Raw genomic sequence first — 12,084 nt, 5'->3', positions numbered from 1 at the left:
GTAAATTGTTAATTGACGGTGGCACGGTCTGTTGGGGCTCCAAACGCTTACTCAATTGGCAAGTTGATTAATGTTCCTCCGATTTCTACTTTGCTAGTTCTTAATAACTGTAGCAAATCCAATTTTATGTGAGAACGGTGCTGGAAACAAAAAATTAAAATCTGGACTCTTTAAAAATATTTTTCACTTGTTTCGACCGACAATTATTTCTTTTTGTTTTTTCTCTGACTGAAACATCCTCAGCAGCAAATTTCAAATCTGACGAGAGAATTTTGTTTCAAAATCACATTTTTTAGTTACAATCCAATGTACATCCTGCTGACTTTACGCAGTTTGAAATAAAAAGAGATATCAACCCTTGGCCTTAAACGGAAAAATAAAAATTCTCACCTTATCATATTTAACAATATGTACGACGTGACGCCTTGAATCCCCAAGAAGGATTTTTAGATAAAATTAGAAAGAAGCGAAAGGACGAGAGGAACAATGAAAAATGTATTAACCAAAACATGGAGGTGCGCGCATCCATGCCACTCACTTTTTTAATGTAATATTAAATCTAACCGCGTAACACAGCTGGCTTAATGGATCAATGGGCCTTCTTGGGCACGGCGCCCTTGTTGTCCCGCCCTTTGGGACTCTCACTGTCTTTTCTGTTTCGGGTCGGCCGCTGGGCGTCGGGCGGCCCCGGGCTGCTGTGGGGCCGCGGCGGCTTGGGCTGCGGCGCCGGCGCTTTGTTGCTGCTGCGCCGCGTCAGACCCCGCTTCTCCATGTCGATGGCCGCCTGCAGCAGGCCCTGGTCCTCGCGCGACCCCGTCGGCGAGTCCTTCTCCTCGGCGATGCGGGGCAGCGGCCCGATCGACGGCAGCTCCTTCGGCTGCACTTTGTCTGGCAGCAGCTCGCGCGCCACCGGTGGCGGCTTGCACGACAGCAGCTCACTCACCGGCGGACTGCCCTGCTTCAGGCCTGCCTTCGCCACCTGAAAAACGATAATTTTTCATTAGCAGGGTTTTCAATGCGCAAAAATAAAAATAAAACAGCTGGAAAAACCACCAATTTTAGATTAATTTCGCATTTTTCCTAATTAACCTCGACTTGAAATAAATTTTTGGAGAAATTGAGTCAGCAAAATGGCAATTTAATAGAAAATATCTGCACAGAGGAAGAAATTTTGAGTACTCCGACCGAAATATTAGATTTTCACAAAAGAAAAATGGAATTAATTCACTTCTTGCAATTCTTGCGCAAGAAATTGGTAAAAAAACGTTAAAAAACAGTGGTGAAAAAAACCCGATGGACGCTCTAGTTAGGAGATGGGTTTAAAATTAACTTTAAGTCGTGAAAAGTCAAAATAAAAGATTTAAACGTTCCAGAAGTCCAAATAAAAATTTAGGTGCTGAAAAGTTGGTCATGAAATTCAATCCTTCAATTTTCTGAGGTCTCACCGTGGCTTTGCACAGCGGCGAAATTCCTCCCTTATTCTTATTCTCGGCGCTGCGGGGGTGGAGGCGGTCCGGGGAGAGGGCTCTTCGGAGCAGCGGCGAGCCCGGTTCGGCGCTCTTGGGGCGCGACGCGAACTTCTTGCAGTGCGGAGTGGGCGTGAGGGTGGTGGCGCCAGGGCTGTAGGACTGCGTGGTGTTGGAGCTGCCGGGCTGGTGACCCGTGGGGAAGGCGAGCGGCGAGGGGCTGCGCGTCGGCGACGCCGGCAGCGGCGAGGGCGACGGCGTCCTTGCCAGCGGCGAGAGGGGAATGTGGCCGACCGACTTGCGGCGGCCGGGCGAGTGCAGGCTCTTGGCCGCCGAGTGCAGTTTGTGCTTGAGGCCGTGCAGGGTCGACGGCCGCTGGTAGTGCGACGACGTCAGCACGGTGGCCGGCGTCGGCGGCGTGATCGGCGACAGAGAGCCCGGCGACGACGACTGCGACGACGTCGACGGAGACTCGGGCGACGCGAAGAAGCGGCCCGTCGGAGGAGAACGCGGTGCCGGCTTGATGGACGGCGTCGACGGCAGGCTCTCGTTCATCCCCCGCGTGAAAGACTGGAAACTGCGGCTCGGCGTCATCGGGGAGGACACTCCCGCGGCAATCTGTCCGAGAAGAAGGTTAAGATTAAAATTTGGCCGAACGGCGCTTGATTGTGATTTCCCTGATGTGAATTGATCAACAAGGATGATGCAAGGAATTAATTAAATTTCCCTAAATAAGCGAATAATAATAAATATGCCGGCAAAAAGAAAGAGGTGTTTTTTTTTAAATTTACTTTTTTAGGATTTACCTTACTTTTGGAGTATTTAAAAAAAATGGCTTCAAATTGAAAATAAATTATTTCTATTTTTTTAAATGAGATAAATCGATCGGTGGGTCACTTCTGATGTTCTTGCAAATAATTACAAAAAATCCCCAAGCGTTAATTCAGGATTTTGACAGTTTTTAATGACAGGCCGTTAAGTAAAAGAGCTAAACATGCCCTGGAAGCTGATGAAATTTCCAAACTATAATTTGCAAATAACTTCTAAGTCTGCGAGCAATTCGTTTTCTTTCAAATAGAGTAAAGCTTGCAAAGAAAACTGGTTTCAAATTTTCAATTTTAAAAATGATTTCCCTGTTAAATTCTTCTCAAAATATATTTCCTACATATATTGTACGTACTCGAATTAAATTTATTGACCAGTTGTATAAACCCTTAGTGTTCGATCTGTTTGAAGCCACCAACAGATGGCGCCATCGTATATTTTCGTAATAAATTTAATTTTAAGGCACATTTACTCAGATTTCAGACTCAATCCTTCCACTGTGCATTCTTCACTTAATATTCTTTCTTTTGACGTGCTAAAAACCAAAATCAGTCGAGCCATTCACCGTAGAATCGTCGGAAAAGATTTTTTAATACAAAAAATAGTTTTTTACGATTCTACGGCAAATGGCTGGACTGATTTTGGGTTTCAACACGTCAAAAGAAAGCATATTAAGTGAAAAATGCACTGTGGCAGGATTGAGTCTGAAATCGCAGCGGAAGTGCCTTAAAAATAAATTTATTACTAAAGTATACGGTGGCGCCATCTGTTGGCGGCTTTAAGCAACTGGCGAATTCACCTCCTAATAGAACGTCGCATCCTATTATAGTTTCCCTTAAAAGCATTTAAAGCGTAAAATATGATTGGCCTGCATGTTTTAATGAGACTCAAAGCAATTAACCTAGATAATTCTGAATTAATGCAGAATTCTGCCAATCCGGGAATAAAACGCAACATAAAATGGAAGGCGTAGAAATATAGGGAGAGGTAGTGTTAGGTGATAAATTATAATGTAAAACAGGTGAGGATGCATACCAAAAATGGGGGTAGTGTGTCAGAGGTAACAACAATTGGTGCAGATATAAGCAATGGCTGGAAACACAAAATGAAAGTTTGTATTAAAACGATAATTCGTCACAAAACGAAAAGCAGTAGATGTGAATGTATGGTGTTTCTAGGTTGGTTTTAACAGGTACAAAGCCGTACCTGCTGCATCTCAACGCTGGCTCTCTTGCTGCTTATTCTCTTGAAGAGAGACGTCTTGCGCCGCTTGTCCTGGTGCGACTCTCTCTTTTGCTTCCTGTGTCTGTGCAGAGATTTCTTCGCCAGCTTTCCTTGCCACGGCTCGCGCTTTCTGCCTCCGGTCTTGATGGAGGTGTTCTCCAGCGGGGTGGCGCGCAGAGTCACCCTGTCTCCACCAGACACCAGCAGGTGCAGCACGTGCGTGTGATACAGACCCTGGAATCAAAATTTAGCAAAATTAAGCTAGGATTCAGAATAAATCTTTCGTAATAAATTTATTTTTAAGGCACTTCTGCTCCTATTTCAGACTCAATCCTGCTTCTGTGCATTCTTCACTTAAAATGTTTTATTTTGAAGTGCTGAAAACCAAAATCGGTTCAGCCAATCGCCGTAGAGTCGAGAAAAACTATTTTTTGAAATAAAAAAATCTTTTCCGACGGTTCTACGGCGAATGGCAGGACTGATTTTGGTTTTCAGCACGTCAAAAGAAAATAAATTAAGTGAAGAATGCACAGTAACAGGATTGAGTCTGAAATGGCAGCGGAAATTCCTTAAAATTAAATTTATTACTAAAGTATACGGTGGCGCCATCTGTTGGCGGTTTTGAACACTGAGGGTTATTCAACAACTGTTGAATTGATTTATTAAAAAAATTCCTACCTGCACGGGTTCACCGTTGATGTGTGTGATGAGATCTCCGGGTCTGAGTCCGGCCTCGAACGCCGGACTGCCTTCGTCGACGGCCATCACCAGGTGTTGCATGGTGTAAAAGTCCGAGTCGCCGTAGTAGACCCTGATGGTGTGCACCGTGAAGCCGAAGCCTCTCGGCCCGCGTCGCAGAATGATCGGCGGCTTGAGGCTGGTCACCAGCGGCGACAGTTCCCTGCAGGGCGACGTGTCCCTGGAGCTGCAAGTGCTCGAGCCGCCTGGCGACTGCACCGCTTGCAGGGGAGCCAGGTCCTCGGCCGGGATCATCAGGCTGAGCCCGGTGGCCGATGCCGATTTGATGACGGCGCGCGGCGCCATGATGTGGTGCGGCCCGTGGAAGCCGGTCGGCGCGTCGATCGTGCTCTGGCTTCGCTCCAGCTGGTGCACCAACGGCTCTGGCAACGACTTTCTTTCTCCGAAACTGAAAAAATTGAACGCACTTGAATTTTAATTAATAAGACTGAAATAAAATCTACCAGAATTTTTTATATTTAATAAAAATCAGTAGTTTTTAAATGCTTGGAAGGAAGTACCTGCACTTTTCGTCATCAATGGAGATGGAGAACCTCGGCAGGGAGTCCTTGGAGTGCAGCCTCCTCCTCCTGCGCACCTGAGGCGAGATTTCGTCGCTCTCCTCCGTCTGCGAAGATTCGGTGGTTTTGTCAAGCAGGCGAGGCGCCTCCTCCGTGTCTGGAGTGGGTGGCAGGGCGAGGGGCGAGCACTCGTGCGACGACGTGCCGCCGACTTCGTCTCCCCAGCTCATTTTCGTGTGGGTTTTGCGGTAGCGCGATGAGCACGAAGAGAACGAGCCAAACAATGGAGAATCCTCCATCTCATCTGTGTCCTCGTCCAGGTCGTGGTTGTACCGGTCCATACGAGCTGAGGATCAAGATTAACAATTAATCAAGGGCTTATTTACTATTTTATTGAGTTCAGTTGAAAAAATTGCAAATATATTTTGAGTTTAGCTTGAATTTTTAGCTCTAAAATTAAGTTTTAAAAAATTTACAGAGGCTAAACTCTTTGGGGAAATATTTTAATTTAATTTTAAAGCGGCTGTTTTAAAACCTTTGGCTAATATTGTTAAATTAGAATTTTGACTGCCAAACAATTCCGGTCAGAGTTTTTTTGTAAGAAGGCTTACTGTCAAAATAGCTGGTGTCCTCTTCGTGTTCCAGCTGGGGCACAAACTCTGCCTTCTGCCTCAACAGTGAGTTCCAATTGAGAGTGTCAAAGTAGGGGTGCTCCTTGACCTCGTTCGGGCCACCAACGCCCAAGCGGTCTCTGGGGTTTTGCTGCAGCAAAGACGAGATGATGTCCTTTGTCTCCAACTGGATTGGAAATTCCTTTTCGTCCGGCCACTCGATATCGTCTACGATTCTTCACGTAAGTGAATGAAGTTTAAATTAATCAACAAAACATACCGTTGACCGCGTGTGCGAAAAGCTCCTCCGGAGTTTCTCCGAAAAAGGGCACGCAGCCGACGACGAATTCGTAGAGGATGATGCCCATGGACCACCAGTCGACTGGTTTTCCGTAGCCTTGCCGCATGATCACCTCCGGCGCGATGTACTCGGGCGTGCCGAACACTTGCTTGTCCGAGAACTGGCGGGTTTCGCGATCGATATAGTCTTCGTACAGATTCGTCGCCACTGAAATTTAATTAAGGAATTGCTTAGACATTCTGAATAATAAAAAAAAACTAATTCTGAATACTTACAGGACATAAGACCCATTTTGCTGAGGCCAAAGTCGGTGAGCTTGATATGACCGAGGGCAGTGATAAGTAAGCTGAAACGGTGAATTGTTAGAAAGAGTCAACCATTTACGCACCAGCTATCACTCACTTATCAGGTTTGAGATCTCTATGGACGATTCCATAGCTGTGCAAGTACTCCACCGCCAGCACGGTTTCCGCAAAGTACAACCTGGCCGTGTCCGGAGGCAGGGCCCCGATGTTTTTGAGCAGCGTGGCGCAGTCTCCACCTTCGACGTACTCCATCACCAAGCACAGGTGTTTCTAAATATAGAAATAAAAATTAATTTTCAAGAACAGCTCCTGATAGGATGGTACAAACCTTTGTCTCAAAGCTGCAGAGCATGCTGACCACGAAGGGGTTATCGGTGAAGCTCATTATGTCCCTCTCAGCAAACACTTGATCCACCTGAATAGCAGAAATTTTTTAAGTGGGTATTAAAATTAAATTTAAATAAAACAGGAATTTGAGCACCTCATAAACAATAAATGTTTAAAATTCTGACGGAAAAGAGCAAATAACACTCACAAGAGTATTGGGAAAAATTTCAAGGGCTGTTCAATAATTTAAAAAAATTGCAATTTATGTATAAGCTACACAAACACCTGAAATTTTAAGAAAATGGCCTGTATTGACCTTTGAAATTAGCCAATGGCCTTAAATTTGGTGTTCATTTGATCAGGCTTGAGAAGAGGAAACCAAATCACATTTTATTTTTAAAATTGGACCATCAGGAGATGAGATATTGCATTTTCAAAGTGTAAAAATGTCATTTGGTCAAATTTCAATTGAAAAAATAAATGTCTCACCTGGTTTCTTAGAATGAGGTTGTTCTTGTTGATTTTCTTCATGGCAAACCTCTGCCGCGTCTCCTTATGCCTAACCAAATACACAGCGCCATACGCTCCGTTCGATATCAGTTTCGACACATCGAAATCGTCCTCCGAAGGCAACTTTTGCTGCGGATCCTTGCTCTCCTCCTTTTTATTCCCAGACTCGGCGTTCGCAGGGTTTCTTCTGTCTGGCGAGCTGCAGGTGCTCTCCAGCTGATCCAGGTCTTCCTGAAGCTCTGCAGGTTTTTTTTCTCTCGTAAGAACACGAATTTTAAATTAATAAAAAAATGCAACTACGAACCAGCTATGGGGTCCCTGTTAAGTCCGAGCTTGCTGATGATATACTGCGGAATGTCAGTCTTGATTTCTTGAGAGTTTTTCGCCTGACCCTCGGCCTGCTCCAAAAGGTGGTAGAACTCTTCTGGGTCAAACTCGAGGCACTCAAGCAGACGCGCCGGCCGTGACACAACCAACAGCAGCTTCTTAATCAGTCCGGTCAAAACACCGACAGCTGCTGGAGACTTTTCTCTCGTCTGTGTAAATTAAAATTAAATTATTTAAGTATAATAAAAGGTCCAAACCTCTGATTAAATTATAACAAGATATTTTAGCAATTTTCTAGAAGGCATTTTTGCTCCAGCCTAATTTAATTTTGAGCGGAATGACATTATTCTAATTGTATCAGAAAAAAACAACGAAAGTTCCATTTTTTGTCGGTATTGTTAGATTTTTAAGCTGATCAAACTGAATCAACATTTATTTCCGTCATAAATGAGTTGAAAATGCCGAACTACTTTTAAATAATTAGTCGCTAAAGCTAACAACACAAATTCTACAGTTTATATTTTATTTTTACGGCCAAAAACAATTCAAATACCTCGCTGAGCAACTTTTCCAAGTTCTCGGACATCTCGTAGAAGTATCGGCTGGTGATGAGTCGGTCCTCTGACTTCTGGAGGCAGTCTCTGGCCAACTCGACGACCTGGTGGTGCACGAATCGAACAATGGGCACTGAATCCGACGGAATGTCCTCCGTCAGGCCCTCACTGCCCACCTCCCACGATTTGTTCTCGTTGATGAAGCTTCCCAAGCGCTCCTCCATTTGCTGCGTGGCTTTCGGGAAGCGCTCCTTGTACAGCGTGTTCATCAAAACGATTTCGTTGTCCATCACAGGGGTTCGGATCGGACTGCTGCAAGGGCCACGAGAATAGAATGGAATGGAATCAGTTTTGATCTTTGATGCACAAGTACATATTTGCTAATTGATAACAAAGTTAAAAATACACTCATATGATTTTGTTTTTGTGAATCGTGATTGTCAATACAAAACGGGGTCTCAAAATTAAATATATAACAAATATTCTGGTAAAAATTTATTGAGTTAACAACAAAAAAATTCTGTCTAGTATAATGGACGGTTCTGCCATCTGTTGAAAGCTCTGATTCAACAAGGAAGTAACCAATTTACGAATTGCATTGATTTTAGCAGTACTTTAAAGGGTTATTTATATTTTTAAAAAGGTTAAATTTGTATAGAAAATTCTTATGATCAAAATTACCAATTAAAAAGTCGAAATAACAAAAAATCCCCTAATCAAAATTACTGGTCTGTGAGTTAGTTGAGACTGATTATTTAATTATTGATCTAAAGAATAAATTTTCCCTTGACATGACATATTAAAAATATTAATTCCAATTTTTAGAGCACACCAGCAGTCTGCTTCCTTATTGAAAAGATCGGTATTTTTTTAATATAATAAAAATGAAGTACCTGAGACTTCTGGAACGAGGCCTCATGTGGGGAGATCTGCGTCCAGCTTCTTCGTCCAAGCTGGGGTTGGAATCGTTGGACGAAAAGTGCCTGGACAGCATGTGAAGCTCGTCGGTGGTGGGCACGTTGGGCAGCTGGTGCAGCCGCTCTTGGCTTGAGCACTGCGACTGTAATCGTAACAATATCATTCCTTTAGAAAACACACCGACACACAGACAAATTAATGAACAAAAAACAAACGAATGTAGAAAATAAAAGGGTTTGGATTGTGTGTGTGTATAGCAATAATAATAATTAAAAGTGCTCTAATATATGTACAAAGTCTCGGGGGGAAGGGACACAGTCATAATAAGAAGCTTGAGAGAAAGAGAGACAGAAAGGGAAATTGAAGTGTATGTGGCGCTAAGCTACTTACCGACACGTTGGAGCTGCCCGGCGTCGTGCCATAGCCCGAGGACGGCAGCGAAGCCACCGACCATCGGCGCCCGTCGCTCCGTTTCACCGGGACAAAGGCAAAATGCTGGCTCGGAGAGATTCTCGGGCTCTCCAGCGGACTCCCTGCGACACGGAAATTGAATTGTGAATGAAAATTGCTCCCGGAATTGATTTTTTCCCAGGATGAAGGCACAGGGGAGTGCAGCAACTTAATAAATGAAGGGGAGATGCTGAACGTAGACGGAAATGACGACTATTTTTATCCGAAGACAAGGGCTGGTTTTAATTGAGTTTTTCCATTACTGTGTTTTTTTAAAAGTTTGCAAAATAATCCACGTATATTTGTTTTTTTAAAGGCAATCTGAATGAAACTATTGACACCTTTGTACAATTATTTTATTTTAAATAAAAATGGCGTCAAGATTTCCCATCAGGGGGCTTTAATTAATTAATTAAATTTAATTCAGAAACAACCTAGTGAAAGATAACACCTGTATCCTCGGTTACAACGACCGGAGTTCAAGGTAAACTCGCTGCTTATGGTTAAGTTTTCACATTTCGGCAAGACAATAATGTAATCGGCACGTGAATGGACTGAATGGAGGCCGCGGTAACTGCTGGCCATTTGCGGCGAGAGGCTGGCTGTCTCACGCGCTCCATTTGAACAGCAGAGAGAGAGAATAAAAAGACGGTGCCCGGCTGCGCGGAGCTGGAATTACCGAGAAACGTGTCACTCGCCGCCACTAAGTGGGCAGAGGAAGAATTCAAGCGGGTATATGACTCACCAGCCGGCTGACAAACCAACCAAAACCGCTGCTAACAACAATTATTATTCAGGGCACCGACTTGTCTAGCCGACGCGCCTCATCCAGACGTGTCTTTATTTAAAAATATAATATTGTCTATTACCTTATCACGAATTTAATTTCTTAAAGCCGGGATACTTAAAATTGTTTTACTTCTTTAATTTATGTTGAAATATGCGTGTAAGATTTCAGAGAATTTATCAGAATATTCTTTTAAGATTTCAAATATGAAGATAAAACTTTATAAAAATTAAATGATACTTTTTTCGAGATTTTAGGGCGTTTTAAATTAGTTAAACTGTGCAGAGAGAATAATAAACAAATTGGATCAGAATTATTTCAATACTAGCAGTTCCTTAAAACTCATTTTTTATTTAATAAATTAAAGAAAAGAAATAAAAAAGTTATGAAATAGATAATTATTTGAGACCGAAAGTTTTATGGACGCAGGAAAATTGATTACGAATTCAAACTCGGATTTCATCATAGCTCTTGCGATCTCCTGGGTTCAATCTACGCGTATTTCCTTCTCGAGTTCATGGAGGAGTTTAAAGTGGATTGGCGAGATCGAGGAGTGTATCATTACCTGCGACCGGAGACTGGGAGCGAGGCAGCGTGGGCGACGTCGTGGCAATCAGGCTCTTTCGATGCACCACGCGGCTACTCCGCCGGGACAAACTAAGCTCCTTCTGCAAAAGGACAGACGCACGTGAGGTGGGCAAACAAGACGACAACAATACTGAAACTTGCTAGCAAGTTGAATGAGAAAAGTTTGGAACGGACTTTGAGAAGTACGCAGCTCTAGATATTGAAAATTGATTTATTATTTCTCTTTTGAGAAAGCAAAAATAAGTTTTTTTTAATAATATTTCTGATTTTATCAGTCAAATTGATAAAAAAATTATTAATTGGAAAAGTGTTCGGAGCCAACAATATTATGGCGATTTTCTTCAACTTGCTTTGCGATTTTAAATTCAATCTTGGCGTTAAAAATTTAATTTGACGCGCTGGAAAACCAAAATTGGTTTAGCTTATTGCGGTTGAAACGATAGCATTTATTAGCGATTATTTTTCAAATTTCTTTGGATTTTGAGAAAACAAATATTTGTCCCCTACAAGTAAAATGCGGGCAACAATTTTAATTAAAAAATAGCTTGTATTAATTTGTTAGAAAGCACTATTTGAATAAAATTCAAGTCTACAGAATGGTTAGAAAATAGTTTTGTCGCAGGAAAGAAAATAGAAGATATACAAAGAGCAACAACTATTTAGGCGCATTATCATTAGGACACGGCACGCGATTTCACGAAAATCCGACCGAATATAATAGAGGCGCCAATTATCATTACGAAGCAATTTGGTAAAAGCATGCGTGGAAGAGTTTTGTTTCAGGCGAGCTCAACACACGAGGGGTTTGGCTGCATAATTGAATTAGGAGCGCATGCAACCATAGAGCACAGAGCGCACACATACACACACACGTGGCAGACAATTAAAAATCGATGGGTGGAAAAGATTTGGGTGCCGATGAGCTGATTGGGCGGGCGAATTGGGTCAAATTGTAGGCTTTGGTGGCGTGACCCGCGCTCGGAGACTCTGTTTAGAGGCTAAAAGTGCGCGCAGCTGCCCCAGAAAGCACAGCGAACCTGTTTCACAAGCAGGGAAAAAATATATCGGTCTCGCGAGACAATGGAGCCAGCAGGAAGGTCAGCCCGGGCACAGTCAACCGAATTATTGCGGCGGTTAAAGCAGGGAATCGGGCTTATTCCCTCTGGCCAGGTCACAGCTAGCACGCCGCTTGTTTCATGAATTATTTAGTTGGCACTCTTTCCATCTTTATTAGGAAGGTTTAAAGAGGAATGATACTGCAAAAGCCTGGAAAATGCTTGTTGCCAATGCATAAAATCGTCCCTTAGGATTCAGTTAAAGCCTAAATTGAATTTTTTGAGAAAATTGGCTGGAAAGTTAGCGTGCTTTTCAAATGGAAATGGCTGTCTCCTTACTTGAAATCCGATTTAATTTCAAAAGCAAGAGTTTCCCCAATAATTGGCATACACCGTTGGACAGATCTCGACGAGAGGAATCGGAATATGCCAAGAAAATATGTTCAAGCACCCTAAATTTTGGAGAAAATTTGCAAAATTTGAATTTTTACTGTAGGAAGGTCCTTTTTTGGTTGAACAAATTGTTTATCGATCTAACAATTCAAATTATTTTCAATTCTTAGGCTGTATCATTCCA

General features: G+C 42.9%; 2 protein-coding genes across 8 annotated transcripts in view; both read right to left on the bottom strand.

Annotated features, from left to right (window-relative positions):
- The window catches only part of zfh2 (Zn finger homeodomain 2), a 230,132-nt gene that overhangs the window by 43,114 nt on the left and 174,934 nt on the right, over window positions 1-12,084 (bottom strand). The window lies entirely within an intron of this gene.
- The window catches only part of dop (microtubule-associated serine/threonine (MAST) protein kinase dop), a 39,610-nt gene continuing 27,736 nt past the window's right edge, over window positions 211-12,084 (bottom strand). For 3 of the 7 annotated variants that reach the window (XM_065482267.1, XM_065482273.1, XM_065482270.1), the window contains 17 exons: window positions 10,430-10,532; window positions 9,018-9,160; window positions 8,603-8,769; window positions 7,709-8,021; window positions 7,133-7,364; window positions 6,808-7,067; window positions 6,320-6,406; window positions 6,089-6,261; window positions 5,962-6,032; window positions 5,666-5,893; window positions 5,386-5,613; window positions 4,775-5,120; window positions 4,194-4,680; window positions 3,498-3,749; window positions 3,327-3,383; window positions 1,446-2,084; window positions 211-979 (listed from right to left, as the gene is read on the bottom strand). In XM_065482267.1, the coding sequence (XP_065338339.1) occupies window positions 590-979; window positions 1,446-2,084; window positions 3,327-3,383; window positions 3,498-3,749; window positions 4,194-4,680; window positions 4,775-5,120; window positions 5,386-5,613; window positions 5,666-5,893; window positions 5,962-6,032; window positions 6,089-6,261; window positions 6,320-6,406; window positions 6,808-7,067; window positions 7,133-7,364; window positions 7,709-8,021; window positions 8,603-8,769; window positions 9,018-9,160; window positions 10,430-10,532 (4,176 nt within the window). In that variant the 3' untranslated portion in view covers window positions 211-589. The remainder of the gene's footprint in view (window positions 980-1,445; window positions 2,085-3,326; window positions 3,384-3,497; window positions 3,750-4,193; window positions 4,681-4,774; window positions 5,121-5,385; window positions 5,614-5,665; window positions 5,894-5,961; window positions 6,033-6,088; window positions 6,262-6,319; window positions 6,407-6,807; window positions 7,068-7,132; window positions 7,365-7,708; window positions 8,022-8,602; window positions 8,770-9,017; window positions 9,161-10,429; window positions 10,533-12,084) is intronic. The other 4 variants (XM_065482272.1, XM_065482274.1, XM_065482269.1 and 1 more) reach the window with 3 other exon arrangements.

The sequence above is a fragment of the Cloeon dipterum genome, chromosome 3 (genome assembly GCF_949628265.1).
Source record: "Cloeon dipterum chromosome 3, ieCloDipt1.1, whole genome shotgun sequence".
Taxonomy (NCBI): domain Eukaryota; kingdom Metazoa; phylum Arthropoda; class Insecta; order Ephemeroptera; family Baetidae; genus Cloeon; species Cloeon dipterum.
The sequence above is the reverse complement of the archived record's forward strand: the minus strand, read 5'-3'. Positions and strand labels throughout refer to the sequence as shown.